The 17,099-nt window shown below is 46.3% G+C and overlaps 1 protein-coding gene across 11 annotated transcripts in view; it reads left to right on the top strand.

Annotated features, from left to right (window-relative positions):
* NHSL1 (NHS like 1) overlaps positions 1-17,099 on the top strand; it is a 263,051-nt gene that overhangs the window by 186,893 nt on the left and 59,059 nt on the right. For 10 of the 11 annotated variants that reach the window (XM_075924282.1, XM_075924280.1, XM_075924284.1 and 7 more), the window contains one exon: positions 12,676-12,828. In XM_075924282.1, coding sequence (XP_075780397.1) covers positions 12,676-12,828 — 153 coding nt within the window. Of the gene's footprint in view, positions 1-10,007; positions 10,732-12,675; positions 12,829-17,099 lie in introns of those variants that run through there. The other variant, XM_006112717.2, reaches the window with a different exon arrangement.

Raw genomic sequence — 17,099 nt, 5'->3', positions numbered from 1 at the left:
GCGGCCAGCTGACAGCCCAGACGCATCTGGGCTGTCAGCTGGCCGCGTGCTCCGCACTGCTCCCCCCCCCCCTGCAGATCAGGGGGAGGGGGAGCAGAGCGGAGCACAGCAGAGCGGGGGAACGCGCGGCCAGCTGACAGCCCAGAAGCGTCTGGGCTGTCAGCTGGCCGCGTGCTCCGCTCTGCTCCCCCCCCCCCCCCTGGTCTGCAGACCAGGGGGAGGGGGAGCAGAGCGGAGCGGAGCAGAGCAGAGCAGAGCGGCAGAACGCGCGGCCAGCTGACAGCCCAGACGCGTCTGGGCTGTCAGCTGGCTGCGCGTTCCGCCGCTCTGCTCTGCTCCCCCTCCCCCTGGTCTGCAGACCGGGGGGAGCAGAGCGGAGCGCGCGGCCGCTTTGCTTCCTCTCCCTGGTCTGCTTGAGACCAGGGAGAGGAAGTGCCCCGTTCGTAACTGCGGATCCGACGTAAGTCGGATCCGCGTAACTCGGGGACTGCCTGTATCTCTTGACCAGCGCAATAAGTTTTCTGCAGACCTGTGAGGTGGACAGGGTCTCAAGTTGCAGTGCATCCTAAGTAAATTATGATTCCTCCTTGCACCTTCTCACAAAACAAAGTCAGGTGGTTATATGAAGTCAATACATTACTTGGGCAGAAAGGAACTTGGGGTAAGGGATTGAGGTGCAGGAGAGGGTGCAAGGTCCGGAAAAGGGTATGGGTGCAGGAGAGGATTCTGACCTGGAAGAGGGGTGCAGAGTCGGGGTGGGGAGGGGGAGAAAGAAAGTTGGAGGGTGGGAGGAGCTGGGGTGCCAGAGGCAAGCTCTGGCCGGGAGATTCTCACCTGGGTGGCTTCTGGCCAGCAGCCCAGCAGGTTCCTCATCCAGGCTCTCTGCCTTGCTCCTTCACACAGCTCAGAGCAGGGTGCCATGTGCTGCTCCAAACACTGTGAGCCTGGAGGGAAAGAGAGAGAGAGAGAGAGAGAGAGAGTACTTTTGCGGGCTGCTGTCTTGCAAACAGACAGTTCACATTGGCGAGTTTCCGTCCAATGGGAACTGTGAGATGCAAGGGTGGGGGGGGGGGGGGGGTGCGGCATCTCACAGGCATCTCTTTCCCTCAGGGGGACTTGCAGTATTCAGAGAGTTGTTCTGAGCAGTTTGAGGGGCAGGACAAGCAGGGAGCCTGGTTGAGGCTCCTGCTGTGCCCATGGGTCTCATGTGGTGGCTTAATGGGCTGAATATGGACTGCGGGCTATATTTTGGCCACCTCTGCCTGAGAGCATAGTTTGATGACATATCTGAAGGTTACACACAAAAATCAGTGGACGAGATGAAATAAGAACTTGGGTCTCCTGCCTCTCCACTCCATGAAAAATCCACTTGGTCCATATACAGATATAATGGTCATGGTGAGCAATGTAGGGAGGGAAGATGGATGTACATTCGGAGCCATCTTGTCCATAGGATGTTTTGGAATGGCCACCCCAGGCCCCGTGCTTTGGAGGCCGTCTCAAATATCCTATGTGTAGGAGGAACCCAGGGGAGTATGGGGCCTGGTGCAGGGTGGCAGCAGTGCTCTTCCCCTCTCCCCCCCACAGACACACAGTCACCGCACTGGTGGGATCTGTAGTGACCTAGCAGCCTGCTCCGATGGGCCCCACTGCGCTGCCCTTTCTCAGCCAACTCTGATCTGCTTCTCTGTGGCAGCAGGGAGTAGAATGCCCCAGTCCTTGGGCGTTCCTCTTCCCACTGCCACGAAGCGGGACATGGTGGGCTGGGAGGGTAGTACAATGCATCTAAACCATGTGTCAGCAGCTTTTCCGACGTGCTGTGCCAAGATTTAACTCTCCTGCCCTGGGCCATGCCAAGCTCCCGGGAGGGAAGGGGTGCTCTCCACCGCACACCCCGTGGACCACCTGAGTCAATGTAAACCTTTCCATGGCCCACCAGTTGCTAATGGAAACTCACCATTAATTACATAATTATGCCCAAGCCATTTTGCTAGTGCTGCTGCTGGGGAGAATGGTTTAATTTATATTATTAAACAGATTAAGTGTTTTAACTTTCTCATGTTAGTTTATCAATCTTCATTTTAAATAAAGTAGAATGTCCAACACAAAACGTTTCCATGTTTTCTTTATTTATGGCATATGTGGGGAACTTTTTTTGAGTTGGGGGTCACTGACCCACAGAAAAATCAGTTGGGGACCACACAACTGAGAAGCAAAAAAAAACCTCCTCCCCAAACCCCCAATCCTCACTTATGTGGCCCCCAACTGAGACACCTCACTCTTCTGGCACTACAGAACCTATGGGATGAGGGGAAGGGGCAGGGAGGACTGAGGTTCAGGGCTTTCCATAGGCCAGATTTACTTTTCTAGGGTTCCAGAGTTAGTGGATTTTGTGGACCCCCCCTGAGGCTCTGGGTAGGAACTAAAATGAGGGGCTCAATGTGCAGGACAGGACTGCCATCAAGTGGGATGGGGATGCAGGATCTGGGTGGGAGGTAGGGTGCAGGTTGGGGTGAGGAGAGCAGGCTCTGGAAGGGAGTTTGGTGGCAGGAGAGGGTGTGGGCTGGAAGTACAAGAGGGAGTTTGGGGGCAGGGTGGGGATGGGGGAGTATCGCAGTAAAGGTGCAAGGGTGAGACTGCAGCCAAATAGCTCGTTGGGGAAGGAAGCGAAGAAGTGGGTAATAAAGGAAAGTGCAGCTTCTGCAAATTGTATCCCCCCTCACATCTTCCCTATGCTTCCGCCTCACTCCCCTCAGTCCCATGATCTCCCCAGCCTGATCCCCTGCATTGCCCCATACTCCTCAGTGCAACCCCTGCCCCCTCCCATACTGCCCCTGCAGCCTGATCCCATGTCCCTCAGTGCAACCCCTACCCTCTCCCATCCTGCCCCCCACTCTCCTTCACTCCCTTCTGCCCCCACATCCCTGTGCCCTCAGCGCACTCACCAGCAGGGCAGCAGTTCTGGGACTAGCAGTGCCCTGGGAGCAGCACTGGAGTGAGGAGAGGTAGGGGTGGGGGGCAGCATCTCTTCCCTGCCCTGCCCAGCCCTTTGCCTGCAGGCTGTGGCACAGGCTGGAGCAGGCAGAGCCTGGGGCTGTCCAGGGCTGGCTCCTGCCCAGCCAGGTGCAGCGGAGCGCTGGGGAAGGGACCCTACCCTGCACACAGCTCATGGGGATCAGCACTGTGCAACCTAGGCCCCGACGTGCCACGTGGGCCAGCTACTAAGCCCCAGTTCTGCAGAGAAGGCTGAGCCCTGCCCCCTTCTGAGGCAGGAAGCAGCCCCAGGGATGCAAGCACCTCTCCCGCCCCCCCCCCCCCCCCCCAGCAGGAAGCCAGAACTGGTGCTGCAGCCTGTAGATGTTCAAGGGGGAGGAGTGGGGCTGAGTTCCTGTCCCGTATGCCAGTAAAAATCGGTTCACGTGCCACTTGTGGCACACGTGCCAGGGCTTCTGGGCTGCTCTGTTTCCCCAAAGAGTAAACCAAACTTCATGGTCACAAACAACAGAGAACCTTTGAAATTTTACAATAAAGAATATTTTCCGATGTAATCTAAACAAATATTGAGCTAATCCAAGCATTGATATGAACAAAGACAAATGGTTGCTCACCTGAATTTAAAACAAACACATTAAAAGTTGCACAGTAGATAAATGTTCTGTTCTTCATATTCTTACAATATTTGGCTGGGAAAGCTGTTGTTTTTCCTCTGTGCAGGTCTGCCTAAAAGCCTGTCTCTCTTTGGTGACCTGTTTGCTATAGCTGGAGAATATGAAGAAGATTTTTGAACTGTTGAAGGAACGAATTAGCTTTTTTGTGTTGTGGCGTAAATAAGAAACAGAATGATTAATCTGATTATTTTATCTACCAGAGACTGCAGCCCTTAATCTCCAATGAGCATGAATAAATGAGGGAGCTTTTGTGATATCTTTAAATCAATACCTGCTTGGTAATCGCCTATGTGAAGAGAGACTTTGGGCATGCCCCCCCAGAGGGTTAAGTGGGGCATGGACCTCTCTTTTACAGCTGCTTTTGGATAAAATACTTCTCTCCTCTCTCTCTTCCCCTCTGCCCCTCCATCCCAGATTTAATTATTATAATTTTGTTAGTAGCTGGGGAAGTATCATGCTTCATGGAGAGCGAGATTGTCTTGAAAGAAGCCATTGTGAGCTACTTGAGTTCCAGATAGGAAGGCAGCTGAATGTGTTGCCACTTGGGAGTGCCTTTGTGGTGGGAACTGACTTTTGTTCTCAGGAAAAATGCCCTGAGCTGGCCAGACATGATTGGATCCAAAGGAGTGTGGGGGGGACTCTTGTTAATTTATAAATTAGTTACTGCTAAAGGAATACAGCCTTTTGGGTACCTCTCCAGGTTGACAAATAGTTGATGGCATGAGACAAGATGACTGGAATTGTAATAAAATAATGGCCATAGCGAGACACTTTTCCCATACCTGAGCTGTTTTGTATGTTTTAGTCTCCTACAAGAGTATTTTTTAATTGAAATTAAAAAAGAAATGGACTGTCTTGCAACCCAGTTCTGTAAAGTACTGAGCACCCTCAACTCCCTTTTGAAATCGATGGAAGCGGAACACACCCTCTAGCTTGGAGGAGTTACTCAGCACCTTGCAGGATCAGGTCCACTTTCCTGTTTCTCTCATTGGCCATATAAAGCACATGTTCTCAGACTGAATATGTTGGGTGACAAGCTGCTTAAAGGGATTGATGAGATGACTCAGAGCAGTTCTTAGTAGTATGCTTAACCTGATGTGCTTATGGTCATACTGTATATACCCTCCTTCCTTATATATGTGTGAAAACCATTTCATATTGCATGGACATAAGAACCACAAAAGAGTATACTGCTATATTTTAGTTTTTGGTGACTGGCATGTCTGATAAGATGAAAAACATTTAATTTGATGTTGGAAACACGCCTCTCCTCCATTATTACATTTATTAAATGTGAAATGGAGATGTACTGGACAGTTCAGACAGGAATTTTTATCTTTTAAAAACTCTCTTTTTAAAAGGTTTCCAGAGCATCTGTGACTATTATTTGTTTGCTGAACAATATGGTGGCTATCTCTTACAATTTTAACACTTGTATTTTGAGCCTATGGGGAAGTACATCTGATAGTAACTAGGCAAATCACGTTGCTCTTTGCATGAACTTCATGGTGTGTGTAGTCTGAGGCTTGGACTCAACCCTGCCTGCATGGAAATGAATGGTGAAACTATTAACATGAGTAGGAGGAGAACTAGATTTTTTATTTGCTAAATATTTTCTGAGTTTTGCATAACACCATCATGCATAGTATGATAAGCAGGAATAGCTGTTCTCATCATGCACAGTTGCTCTAGTGCCTTTGGCAGATATGCTGTGAACCTGTTTATAAATGTCCCAGATTTGTCTAGACTTGGTGCTTGGTTCGTAAAGCCTCAGATTTTCACAAGATTGGTAGCAGTGGGGCAGAGTTCCATGGCTTACATGAATGCTGATTCGATAAAGGAATGCTGTCTCAGTGGTCTGCCTGAATATTTCCAGATAGTTTCACAAGCACAGACCTCCTATATGGCTGTGATTATCAGGGATGACTGCCCCAATCGGTTGTCATGGTACAGGTCTGCTGAAACCTAACTCTAAAAAGGAGGAAAGAGGGGGTAAGGGGGAGGGGATGCAGTGTTTCAAGCACTCCGTATACTACTGATTGCGCGTTTGCAATCCTTCTATATTTAAAAGATTTCAGACATGTGCATGGCCTTTATCATTTACTACAGTGCTACTGTTGCAACATTATTGGCAGACTTTAAAACAAAACAAAATAATCAATGCTGAAATAGTCAAAAAAGAGGATTGTTCAACTTTCCTGAAATTGAATATGCAGCGAGACTTCTGCGTGTAAAAAAAAAAAAGAGAGAGAGAAGCACAAGTTTACCAGTGGTTATGCATGATACTCTCCAAAGTTTTGAATAGGCATTTTTTACCCTAGATGATTAGTTGTCTTTTCTTTGTGCTCTGAAACACACACACACACACACACACACACACACACACACACACACACACACACACACACACACACACACACACACACCTTTCTGCCACCTGTTGTTTCATCCTGTAGGACAGGAGAAGCACCTTCAATTAATGATCTCATTAAACAAAACATTCCTTTCCATTTCATCATATCACTTTCTGCTAAATGTTACTTCCCTTTTGATTTTTATTTTGTCAAACATTTTGAATTTGCCAAACACCTACCTGTCTAGAGAAGCTACTTATACAGCCTATGTGATAATCAGGGCTTGACGAACGGCAGCGAAAGCTGCTCGCCAGCCCCACACTGCGCATGCGCAAGACCCACATTGCGCATGCGTGCGCCGCAAATGAACGGGGCGCCCGGCTGAAATCTACTCACCATGGGCGAGTAGATTCAATACTTTGTCGAGCCCTGGTGGTGATAGTACGTCTACCCCTGTTAATTGTTTAGTTTCTTCTCCTCACAACTTTCTTGTGAGGTAGGGAAGTGCTGTTATTCCATGTACAGATGGGAAAATAAGATACAGAGATACAAAGTGACTTGCCCAAGGTCACACAGGAAGTTTGTGGTAGAACAGGGAATTGAACCTCTGTCTTCCAAGTCCAGTCTCACATCCCAACTATGGGTCAGCCCTATATGAATGCTAGTGCAATTATTTTACTACTATAACTAGCTCTTAATATTTTTTTAATAAGTTAATTTTAGGGATGGTGTTTTGACTGCTAACTTGATGGCTATGGAAAATGAAGCCCTTTAATTATTGGGGGGGCTGATAATAGTATAAGCTTCCCCAAACTGTCCTACCTTTGTATTTCCACCCCGACCTTGAGGAAATACATTTTGTGGATACTTTAGTCTCCAAGCCCAGTAGGGATGGGAATGGGAAACCGGTAATGGGAATGGGCAGTTAACCGGTTACCCAGTAAGCATCACTAGGAGCCCTGCAATGCTCGCAGCCCCGCCTGGGGCCAGGAACAGTAGCCCCATGACGGGCTGGGAGTCCGTGGCTGGGAGTTGGCAGCCCCACGGGTAGAGACTGCTCCGGCTGTGGATCCTGTGAACTGAAGCTTAGGAGCTGCAAATGTGTCTCTTGCGGCTCTTTGCAGCACAGGATATTATAACACTGTGTGATTTAATGATTAACTAATCAAGCTTGTTTTACTATGTTGGTCAGTCATTTTGCTGAGTGCGCACACGCACGCATGCGCACACACACACAATTTCCCATCATACTATTTTAAATATGAATACATGATACTATTGTAAATGAAACAATGCAACTGTGCTGTGGTCATTCTGGGTAATGTTGATCAGACAATATATACTAAGTTCACAGATGCCACTAAACATCCATACAGGGGAAGAAGCATGTTTAAGTGATGGATTGCAGTGATTGGACTGTGTTGTTACGTTGAAGGTTGCACTCTGTGGGGAAGGCTCAGGCTCTTGCTTCCAAGGATGATTAAAGACTGAAAATGTGTAAGTGAGGTTGAGACACAGACCTTTCACATCTGAGCCTTCAACAGGTTAGAGGGCGTGATGAAAGGAATCTTATGGAAACAAATGGAAAATTAAGGAAACTTTCTTTACCATTCAGAATTTTCCAAGGATTCTCCCCGAATGCTTCAGTTTGGCTGCTAGCGCTTCATTACCAACATAACTGTTACTGGGGCCAGTTACTATTTTTCCCCTGCTTTATAGTGGCATTTACTAGTAATAAAATAAGCTAGATTTGGAAATTGAAATCCCTTATCTATATGGCAGAACAGCATAGGCAGTGACAGTACAAGCTTCAGGATAGTGTCCCTTGCTGATAAGTTTTTGGAGAGGCTTGGGGTAGTGGTAAGGTGTTTAATCGCCAGGCTTTTTGGTCCTTAACTTTTCTGCAAAGACTGAGAACAAGGGTGCCAGTGGGACTGGTGGTTATTTCCAGGGATGTAGACTTAGGAACAGGATTGAGACCAGGGACCCGTTTCCCTTCAGCTATCGAATTATAAATAACATAATTCAGATGCTACATAGTTAATCTAGATTTGGGCCAGTATGTAGGCCAGCCAGATCTACACTTCAGGCTCAACTGTATTGGTCAGGGGTGTAGACCATGATATCAATCTCTGAGAGATGTTGCTGTGCTAGCAAAGTCACTAGTATAGATGCAGCAACACAGCCAAGCTTTTTCTGGTATAGTTTGTTTCTCTTGTGGAGGATGGGTTTACGTAACAGACTGCGATGTTCTGTACTTCAACCTAGACCCGTAAGGGCTTCTGTCATGGCTTGCCCTGTCGACTTGGATGCTCTCTTGCCATGCAACTTCTGCACCTTGGTTTTCACCAGCCTCGTTATGCCTTGTAGCATGACTCCATCAGCCCTTCCAATTCCAAGCTCTACCCAGAACCAATTTTACTCTGCATTGCTCAACCCCTGATAGACTTGTAGGCAATTTATGTCATGTGGTCTGGTGTACACAGTTTTAATAGCATCAAAGTCACTTTTTGCTTCCTTTTCTCCCTCCTTTTTACCTTCAGCTACCTCTCCAGATGCATATCTTTACCTGCAAATCAGGGGCATTCTTGTTTGAAATCTCAGAAAGTTTATTCAGCCTCTTCACCCTTCCATGGCAGATGAAATAAGTAGCATGCAGTTTATCATTACCAGGACAATGAAGGATGTGGAACTTATACCCATAAAGGCTTGTCCCATCTTTCATCAACTGCAAACGTGCAGTATGTTGGTTTTCTGTCCAACTTTTGCTCCCATCCTTGTGTTTCTAGTGTGGTGTGTGGTGGTTATTTGTGTAGGGCAAGAATGTGGCTGGCCCTGCACTGGTGAACTAGGATGACACCTCACATTTACACAAGGGGAAGTCTCAGCCCCTGTCCCTCTCACTGGTAGTTCTACATTCCCCAAAGAGAGGTTAAAAGTTCAAGGCCAGGTCCCTGTCCCTTTTTCCCAGCCTGTGGGAAAAGCTTTTCGCACCTTTTCAAGGAGTGAAACACTTGCCACTCCAGTGTGTGCGCTTCCAGGATGTTCTGGCTGCCTTGGTGGTGAGCTAGACAGAGTGCCTCTGGGACTTGCCCCCCAGCGGTGGATGTGATATTAAACACACTTGTAGTTTGTAAAGAACTTTGGGGTCCTTTTGGCTGAGAGGCAGTGTATGAATTTAAAATATTATCCCTTCTGTTTAGCTTCCCTTCTCCACAGTTGTGATTCTGAGACGAACCAGCAGGGCTGGGAATTGGATGCTTCTCAAGTGCACCTGCTTTTGCATGCTGTACTGTGAAGACTAGAACTTGAAGCAGCTTTGTGGGCACATTAAGACCCCTGCTACTAGTATTTCTTTCCCCAAAGAAAAATCCTTTCATTGTTAACCCAAGGCAGTTGCCGACCCTTGCTTTGTATAGGAGGTCTTGCTTCTTGAATCCTAGCATTGTATAAGGGGCATGCCCTGCTGAGCGGATGGATGGGGTACTTAGCATTTTCTCTTTAACTTGGGTAAAATAGTAATTCACATCTAAATAGAAAAGTATATGGGCTGATGTACAGAAATATTTAAAGGCATGAAGTTAAAGTGCATTTCAAAAAGCCTTTCCATATCCACTTTTGTACTAGTGTTCTTTGTTGAATTATAGTTTCAGTATTGGACAGAAATAATTTTTTATTATAGCTTTATTATTCATTTTGTTAAGGAAGCTCCCAAGTTGATCCTAATCAGGATAGTTCCTCAGGTGACAGAATGCAATTCAATGTGTAAGATTGCTGGGTTGTTTCTATCATTGTAATGGGATGGGGAGGGGGATATTTTGGCAACAAAGAAATATCCCGCCCTCAAAAGAAAAACCCCTTCCATGATAGGGACAATTAAAATGCAGGTCTTGGGACATTAAGAAAGTGGGGGGGGGGGGGGGGAGAAAGAAGGGGATCCTGATTTACACAAGAATGCAGCTCTCATTTACAGCTCCATGGAGATTCAATTGTAGAGCCTTGTGGCTCAGAAATGTTGCCTATGGAATAGGAGGGAGGGATTGGGGGCGTGTTTGAGAAACAATAGTTGAAAGAGGTAGAAAGCCACACTGTCCCAGCCAGTTCAAATTCCATGCACTCACAATTAGCCTGCCTGATACAAAGGATGGAGATGAAAGTAGCCACATTTCTCCCTGCGACACTGTAAAGGATTTTGGAAGATCCTGTTAGTGCAGTGGAAACGGAAATTACCTACAATTGGCTCAGTTTGTGGTGGAGTGAAACCCGGAGAAGGAAAACTGTTGATTTGCTAGAGTGAACTGGATGAATGAGCATTGAAGCCAAAAAGCCTGATCTTGTTTTATGCAAATATGAACGATTGGCTTTCTCTTTTCTTTCCTTCAGAAGTTGTAATTAGCTGTTCCCAGCCCCCAGGATTATGTTTCAGAAGGAGATGTTCAGGTTCAAGGATTGTTAATGGTTGCTAACTGCCAGGACAAAAAGGACAATCTCACAGTTGTGCAAAAAGAAGGGCATGGGGTGGAGAAGAGGGGTGTAGGAAGAGGCAAAGTTAGCAGGGTTTGTAGAGCTTTGGCAAGTACAAATTGAAAACCCAGCTACCTGCTTTCTATGAGAACTAAACTCCAGGACCCACAAATAAGACAGCTTGGAAATGGTGGTGTTCATCAACACAAAGCTGAAATCTTTAATTAAACTTTTCAAGAAGAAGAGTAAGTAGTTATGTGCATACATGTTGTATGTCTGGAAAGTGTTGGAATTTTGTGGTAAGAAAGGTGTGTGGGTGGGTGAGTGTGTGTGTGTAAAATAGGTTATAGAAACCCTTGTCAGAAAATCTGTACAGTTTTTTCTCTACATGTTTCATAATGTGCAGAGGCAGTAGTCTGGAAGGCAATGTACCTGAGCTTCTTTGTAAGGATGAGTGAATGTTAACTAACTTCTATTCCTTATGTCTCTCGGAATGGCTTTGAAGAAGCTTTTCATGTAAAGTAAGCTGTTTACTTCTGAGAATTGAAAGCCTTGATGTAACTTGCTGCTCTATGTATCTATCGTCATTGTATGAAAAGGTGTTATTCTAATGCCCTCCCTCCCCCAGCTCTACAGCTGCAGAATATGTACATAAATTTGGGGTGTTGTCTCATTGTGTAGCATCATTCTAGTCAGAAACGTTTTTCTTGATTTATTTGCATATTTAGCTGGTGAGATTTAATTCATTGAGACAAGCTAATTGAGTTTGATCTGGCAGTCTGAGCATGTGTAGCACACGTTAGTCCTTTTAATCATGCTCTAGTAGAATTCTCTCAATATGGTACCGAGTAGAGCTAAGCAGTATGCTGGTGTGTCTGACTTTTCTTATTTTGTAAGGTGAATGCAAGGCATTCTTTCTTGGTAAGTCAGTCTGTTAATGTACCTTTTGTTGCCTGTAATTCTAGGATGATTGATATTGTACTCAGGTAGTGAGTGACTTGTCTGTTCATTATCATTTGTATTTGACCTCTGATTGGCAAGGACAGAGAATGCAGCCATACACCATGTCACCATTGTCTGCCTTGCTGCATGAGGTGTTTTCTATTACATCCAGGACAATGAAAGTAAGTACAGGAGGGGAGCGGCCAGGCCACGTGGCCAGTCAAACTTGTGAGCAAATGAACAGTCCAACAAAAACATTTTGAAAACATTTATTAAAGGATCTGACAAAACACCACAAGATACTGTTGTACTTAGATTCTGACGTTAATTTGCAAGTTCCTTTATTTTGTTTAATCAATGCAATTATTTTATAATTATTCTTCAAGGCAAGGAAGCTCTCACTGTCACACAGCCAGTACAGTTTATCTGCCACTAGGTAAGGCACTATGTTTCTAATGCTTAATAATGATACAGTGCAGCTAGTGCTGTGACATTGATAGCATGCAGCTCCTATGCTACTCCAATTTTAACAAATAAGTCATGAAAACTCAAAAACGGGAACAAGAGGGTGGAGAGCAGCTAAGTGACCAACACAGTTTGGCTGAGCCTGCATAAGAGGTACTTGGGAGACAAGCACAGCTGTAATTTTTTGCTTGGGAGAGTTGGATGCACAGTGTGTGCTCTGAAGGGCAAATGCTGCTAGAGGTGTGATACCTCAGCTGCCCTTTTCCTGTCCCAACAGAGAAAGGGGCCAGACTATTCAACTACAGTTTATATTGATAGCAAACTTTTAGACAACAAACAATGTAAGCATCTCAGGGAAGATAAATTATAAGTATAAATATTATAGTGGTGTACTTTTGTTAATTAACTAGTTTGATTTATTACTAGAGAATTATTTTAGAGAATTTGAACTTGAGAAGCACTAAGTTTTTTTTAATAGGTTTTTTTATGTTGGTGAGTTAGTTGTGGCCATTGGGATCCTGCCAAGCTGCTCTTGGGGCCTGGTCAGTTTGTGAGGTGTAAAAGCAGTGGGCCTGACTGTTTCCATTCCTAACAGTGTAAAGCCGGTGTCATCTTATTAACGTCAATAGAGTTACTTTCAGTTTATACCAGTGTGACATCTGAAGAGCTGGTCTGTTTTTATTTTAATATCCTCAGCTCATGCATCTCAACTGTTTATGCACAGTCCTCATTCAGCTGCATATAATTTGTGTATTACATTCTCTCTCTCTCTTTCTTTGCAGCTGTCTCCAACTTAGATGAAGAAAGTAGATGGACAGTCCATTATACTGCTCCCTGGCACCAGCAGGAAAATGTGTTTCTGCCCTCCACGAGGCCACCTTGTGTGGAGGATCTGCATCGTCAAGCCAAGCTGAACCTCAAGTCCGTACTAAGAGGTAAGATGCTGCCACTAAGGCTGTGGCTAAGAGCTTAGAGAGAAATTCAGTAAATTACATGGTTACATTCTCTGCCACTAGCGAGCGTGGCTTTGTTACTAGACTTTTATAGTCTTTTAAAGCATATTTGAGTTTCTTAGGTTCCAAAAGAAACAGCTTGTTCTGCTGTCTTAAACAGATGTCAGGTGTGTTGGATGACATTTGCCAGTGGAGGAGGGAAAGTAATTCTTTCTGCCATGGAGAGTTTAGTAAATCCCCAGCTTTGCTGCACTACACTCTTGTATAAAGAGTGGAAAAACTGCTTTTATAAATTCACATCTGCCTTCAGAGCCTTATTATAAATAATAACTATGTTTTAAAGTACTGAATCAGACCATTTATGGTCTTAAAGAAATAGCGAGACAGAATTGGCATCTTTTTCAGGGAGTTCTGTTGATAGTGGTATAGTAACACATGTGTGAGAAGGTAGCTGCTTTGAAGTATCCAGCCACATCAGCTTCCAAGGACCCTGTCTGTAGCATAGCTCCTTGTTCACAAAAAGTTGCATTAAACTTTTAAGGACTATATTCAGCCTTCACGTACATATGCACAACTCTCAGTGAAAGACAGCAGGTGGGCACAGTACAGAAATGTACAGTAAGGCTCTACGTTTCGGTAAGAATGAGAAACTGTCCTGGAGTTTGAATGAGTTTCTGTGTTAGAAACTCTTAAAAAAAGAATTATTTTGTAAAAAATTTAAAATTAAAAAATTGATAAGTCTATAGAGATGGCTTCTGTCTTGCCTGTCCTTGCCTGACCAGGGCTATATCTCTGATGTTAGTGGCACTATGTTCTTTTTGTGCAGTCATTTGAACAAGAGCAGTCAATGAAGAAATGTTTGGAATAGGGATGTAATAATGTACTCGATTAATCAATTAACCAATAATCAAAAAGTTTATCAGTTTATGCTGTAGACTAAATGCATTCCACCCGCCTCTTCCCCTGCCCACCAGTAAATTTTTTAGCAGGCTGGCCAGCAGCCCAGCTAAGTCCGGGATCTACCACTGCTGTGGCTCTTTATTTAAAATGTATTAGGAGCCAGGTGGGCAAGCAGCCCAGCTCAGTTCCGAATTGTGCCAGGTCCGGGAGCTCAGACTCTTCCCTCTCCAACACCCCTACTCCCCCGCCACAGGCTACTGCCACCTCATGCTGCTGCCTCTATCAGCAGAGGGGATCTGTGATAGGAGCTGGTTTTTAAACTGGCCCCCCTAGTGGACCAGCTCCTGCCTGATACAGAGGCAGAAAGGTGGAGTGGCAGGGAGCTCCTCAGGAGTGGGGCCGGATTGCACTGGCTGTCAGCCCCGCCCCCACACAGTCCCACCCCCACCTCTTGCCCATGAAAGCTCATGATACCATCTGCATTTTTTTGTTAGACTTGAAGGTGCTGCAAGACTATTCATTGTTTTTTTTAAGGTTTTTTCCAGTTACAAACTAACACGGCTCCCCCGCTGAAATGATAAGAATTCATGAGGTTAATTGATTATTCAGTTAACCGATATTTAACATCCCTAGTTTGGAACAACATCTACCTGTGGATAGAAATAGTGTTTTTCAGACAGTCTTGGTGTGTGGGAATCATATATATAGTAGCCCAATGTCTCTGACTCTGTAACACTGAAACGCTGGCTGTTCCTTCTGGGTGGCGCTGTTGCCTCCCACTGTGGCACTCGGCTGAATTCTGCCCCTCTCAGCCGAGCCACCGTGCGGGAGCAAGCGGCACAAGTGGCCATTTGGGCCCCTAGCAGGAGCGCAGAGCCCAAACGGCCACTTGTGCTGCTTGCTCCCGCTTGGCGGCTCGGCTGAGTAGCGCAGAAGTCAGCCGAGCGACATAGCGGGAGGCAACAGCGCCACCCAGAGGGAACAGCCAGGGGGCGGGGCCTGGACGAGCATGCATCTCTGACTTCAGGAAAGGGCGCCGTATTCAAAAGGAAGAAAGCGGAGGAGAAAGAGAGGAGAACAGAGGAGGTGGAGCACAGCGAGAGAGAGTAAGAGAGACGGAGCAGGAGGAAGAGAAGAGAAACAGAGTGAGAGGCGGGAGGGGGAGAAGAGAAAGAGAGAGAGATGGCGAGGCAGAAGGAGGAGAAGAGAGAGAGAGGCTGTTTGCGCTGCTTGCTCCTGCGCGGCAGCACAGAAGTCAGCCAAGCGCCATGGTGGGAGGCGAAGAGGGGAGGGACGGTGACTGACACATACCCAGGGGGTGGGGCCTGGATGAGCGTGCATCCTCGACGGAGACAGAGAAGAGTGGAGAGAGAGTGAGAGGTGCAGGAGGGGGAGAAGAGAAAGAGAGAGGCAGAAGGTGGAGGAGAGCTTAGAGGGGGGGGGGAGGTAGGAGAAGGAGGAGAGAGAGGAAGAGATGCAGCGAGAGACCAGAGGCTCAGGAGGGAAGACTGGCATGGAGGAGAGACCTGAAAATCTCATCTTTTGATGGGCCAATTGGCTAGTGTAAGAAATAATGTCTACTCTTTTGACTGCCTAGAAATGTAATTTTAATATAATTGGAGAAACATTTTTTTCCCGCAGTTTTGTTTGTTTTTGGGTTTGTTTGTTTTCTTTCAGTTCTCTTACCTCTTCAGTTAATTGGGTTTCACCATTTCTTACTTTTATGGCTTTGATTATAATTTAATAGGGCACTCTTGACGGCCAACATTAATAGATCATGCCAGGGTTCAGTCAGCAGATAGTTCAAATGCTAATGTTCTGCACAAATATATTAACTCAGTAATAAATATAAAAGCATGCCAACTATCTCTTGTAGAGGTAGTTTATCAGTGCATATACAAGATGTGCCTTAAAAGGAAAAGGCTTTCGCCCACTGTGCCTTAAAGAGAATGCTGTTGGTACTTAAATTTTGCAATATCAAGTCTTAACTACTTGTTCTTCCATTTTCTAACTATCAACTGCCCTGGAAACTTAATCAAAGATTTATGGGCCAAAATGCATGGCTGCTGTGGTTTTCTTTATTTCAGTGCAGTCGTCATATCAGGGATGATTTTCCTTTTCTATCTTTAATAGGTTTATATATACAAAATCATATTGCAGTGTGAAGGTGTTTACGCACCTCTACGCAATATATACATTTTAAGAGATCAAAGTAAGTGGCCACACTTCTGTAAAATAAATCCTTCAGTGCTAGTTGAATCTTACCATATGCAACCTTGAACAAACGAATCAGTGTATGCACACATTTGAGGAAATTTTTGAGGAGGAAACAGGTTTCAGTTTCACGTTTCCAAAAGCTTGTAATAAATATATATAAAAAAAATACTTCACATTTACGAACAAACAAAGCTACCTTGATGCTGTTTTTAAAATTATCTCATCCATGATGTGTCTGGTCCAAAAGATGAGAAAAGCGTGTTAAAGATGATGCTTGAATATTCTGACTTGCATGACAGAAAGTTAAGGTTTCACTAACAATATTTAAACTGTCCCATCACATGTAAGCGATATTACAGGGTCACACCATATATCTGCAATAATACAAAATGCTACATCTGTTCCATGCCCTACTTCCTAGAGCCGTGGTCACCAACAGGCCTTAACCAGTCGATTGCGAGGTGTCCTGTCCGCCCTGCCCCTATTTCCCTCCCACCCCCGAGGAGCCCCACTACCTTCCTCAAGTGAAAATGGAGGTAGTGTCGGCTTCCGGGGATTGACAGAAGTCCCGCAGCTTAGCGCCACTTCCGGTGATTCCGGAAGTGCGCTAGCTGCTCTGCCGAGTGTACTGTGGGAGGGAGCATTGGCTCCCTGCACCGCACAGGAGGGGTGAGTCAGTCCCGGGGGAGGCGCACGCGGGGGGTCGGCCCCGGGCAGGCTCGTGTGGGGTTTACCTGCGCCGGGGAGGCGGCAGGGGGTCGGCCCTGGGGCAGGCGCGCGCTGGTTTCCCTCTGGGGTGAGGGGGTATCCTGGGAGGAGGCAGATGCAGGGGACTCTGTGCCTCCACTGGCACCCCGCTCCCCAGATCCCACTCCCCAGCCACAGAACTCTGTCCCCACTCCCCTGTCCCCAGCCACAGAACTCTGTCCCCACTCCCGTCCCCTGTCCCCAGCCACAGAACTCTGTCCCTACTCCTGTCCCCACTCCCCGAACACTGTCCCCACTCCCCTGTCCCCAGCCATAGAACTCTGTCCCCTGTCCCACTCCCTGAACTTTGTCCCCAGCTACAGAACTGTGTCCCTATTCCTGTCCCCACTCCCCGAACTCTGTCCCCACTGGCACCCTGTCCCCAGCTG

Source organism: Pelodiscus sinensis, chromosome 3, assembly GCF_049634645.1.
Source record: "Pelodiscus sinensis isolate JC-2024 chromosome 3, ASM4963464v1, whole genome shotgun sequence".
Classification (NCBI taxonomy): Eukaryota; Metazoa; Chordata; order Testudines; family Trionychidae; genus Pelodiscus; species Pelodiscus sinensis.
This window is presented reverse-complemented; position numbering and strand designations above follow the sequence as displayed.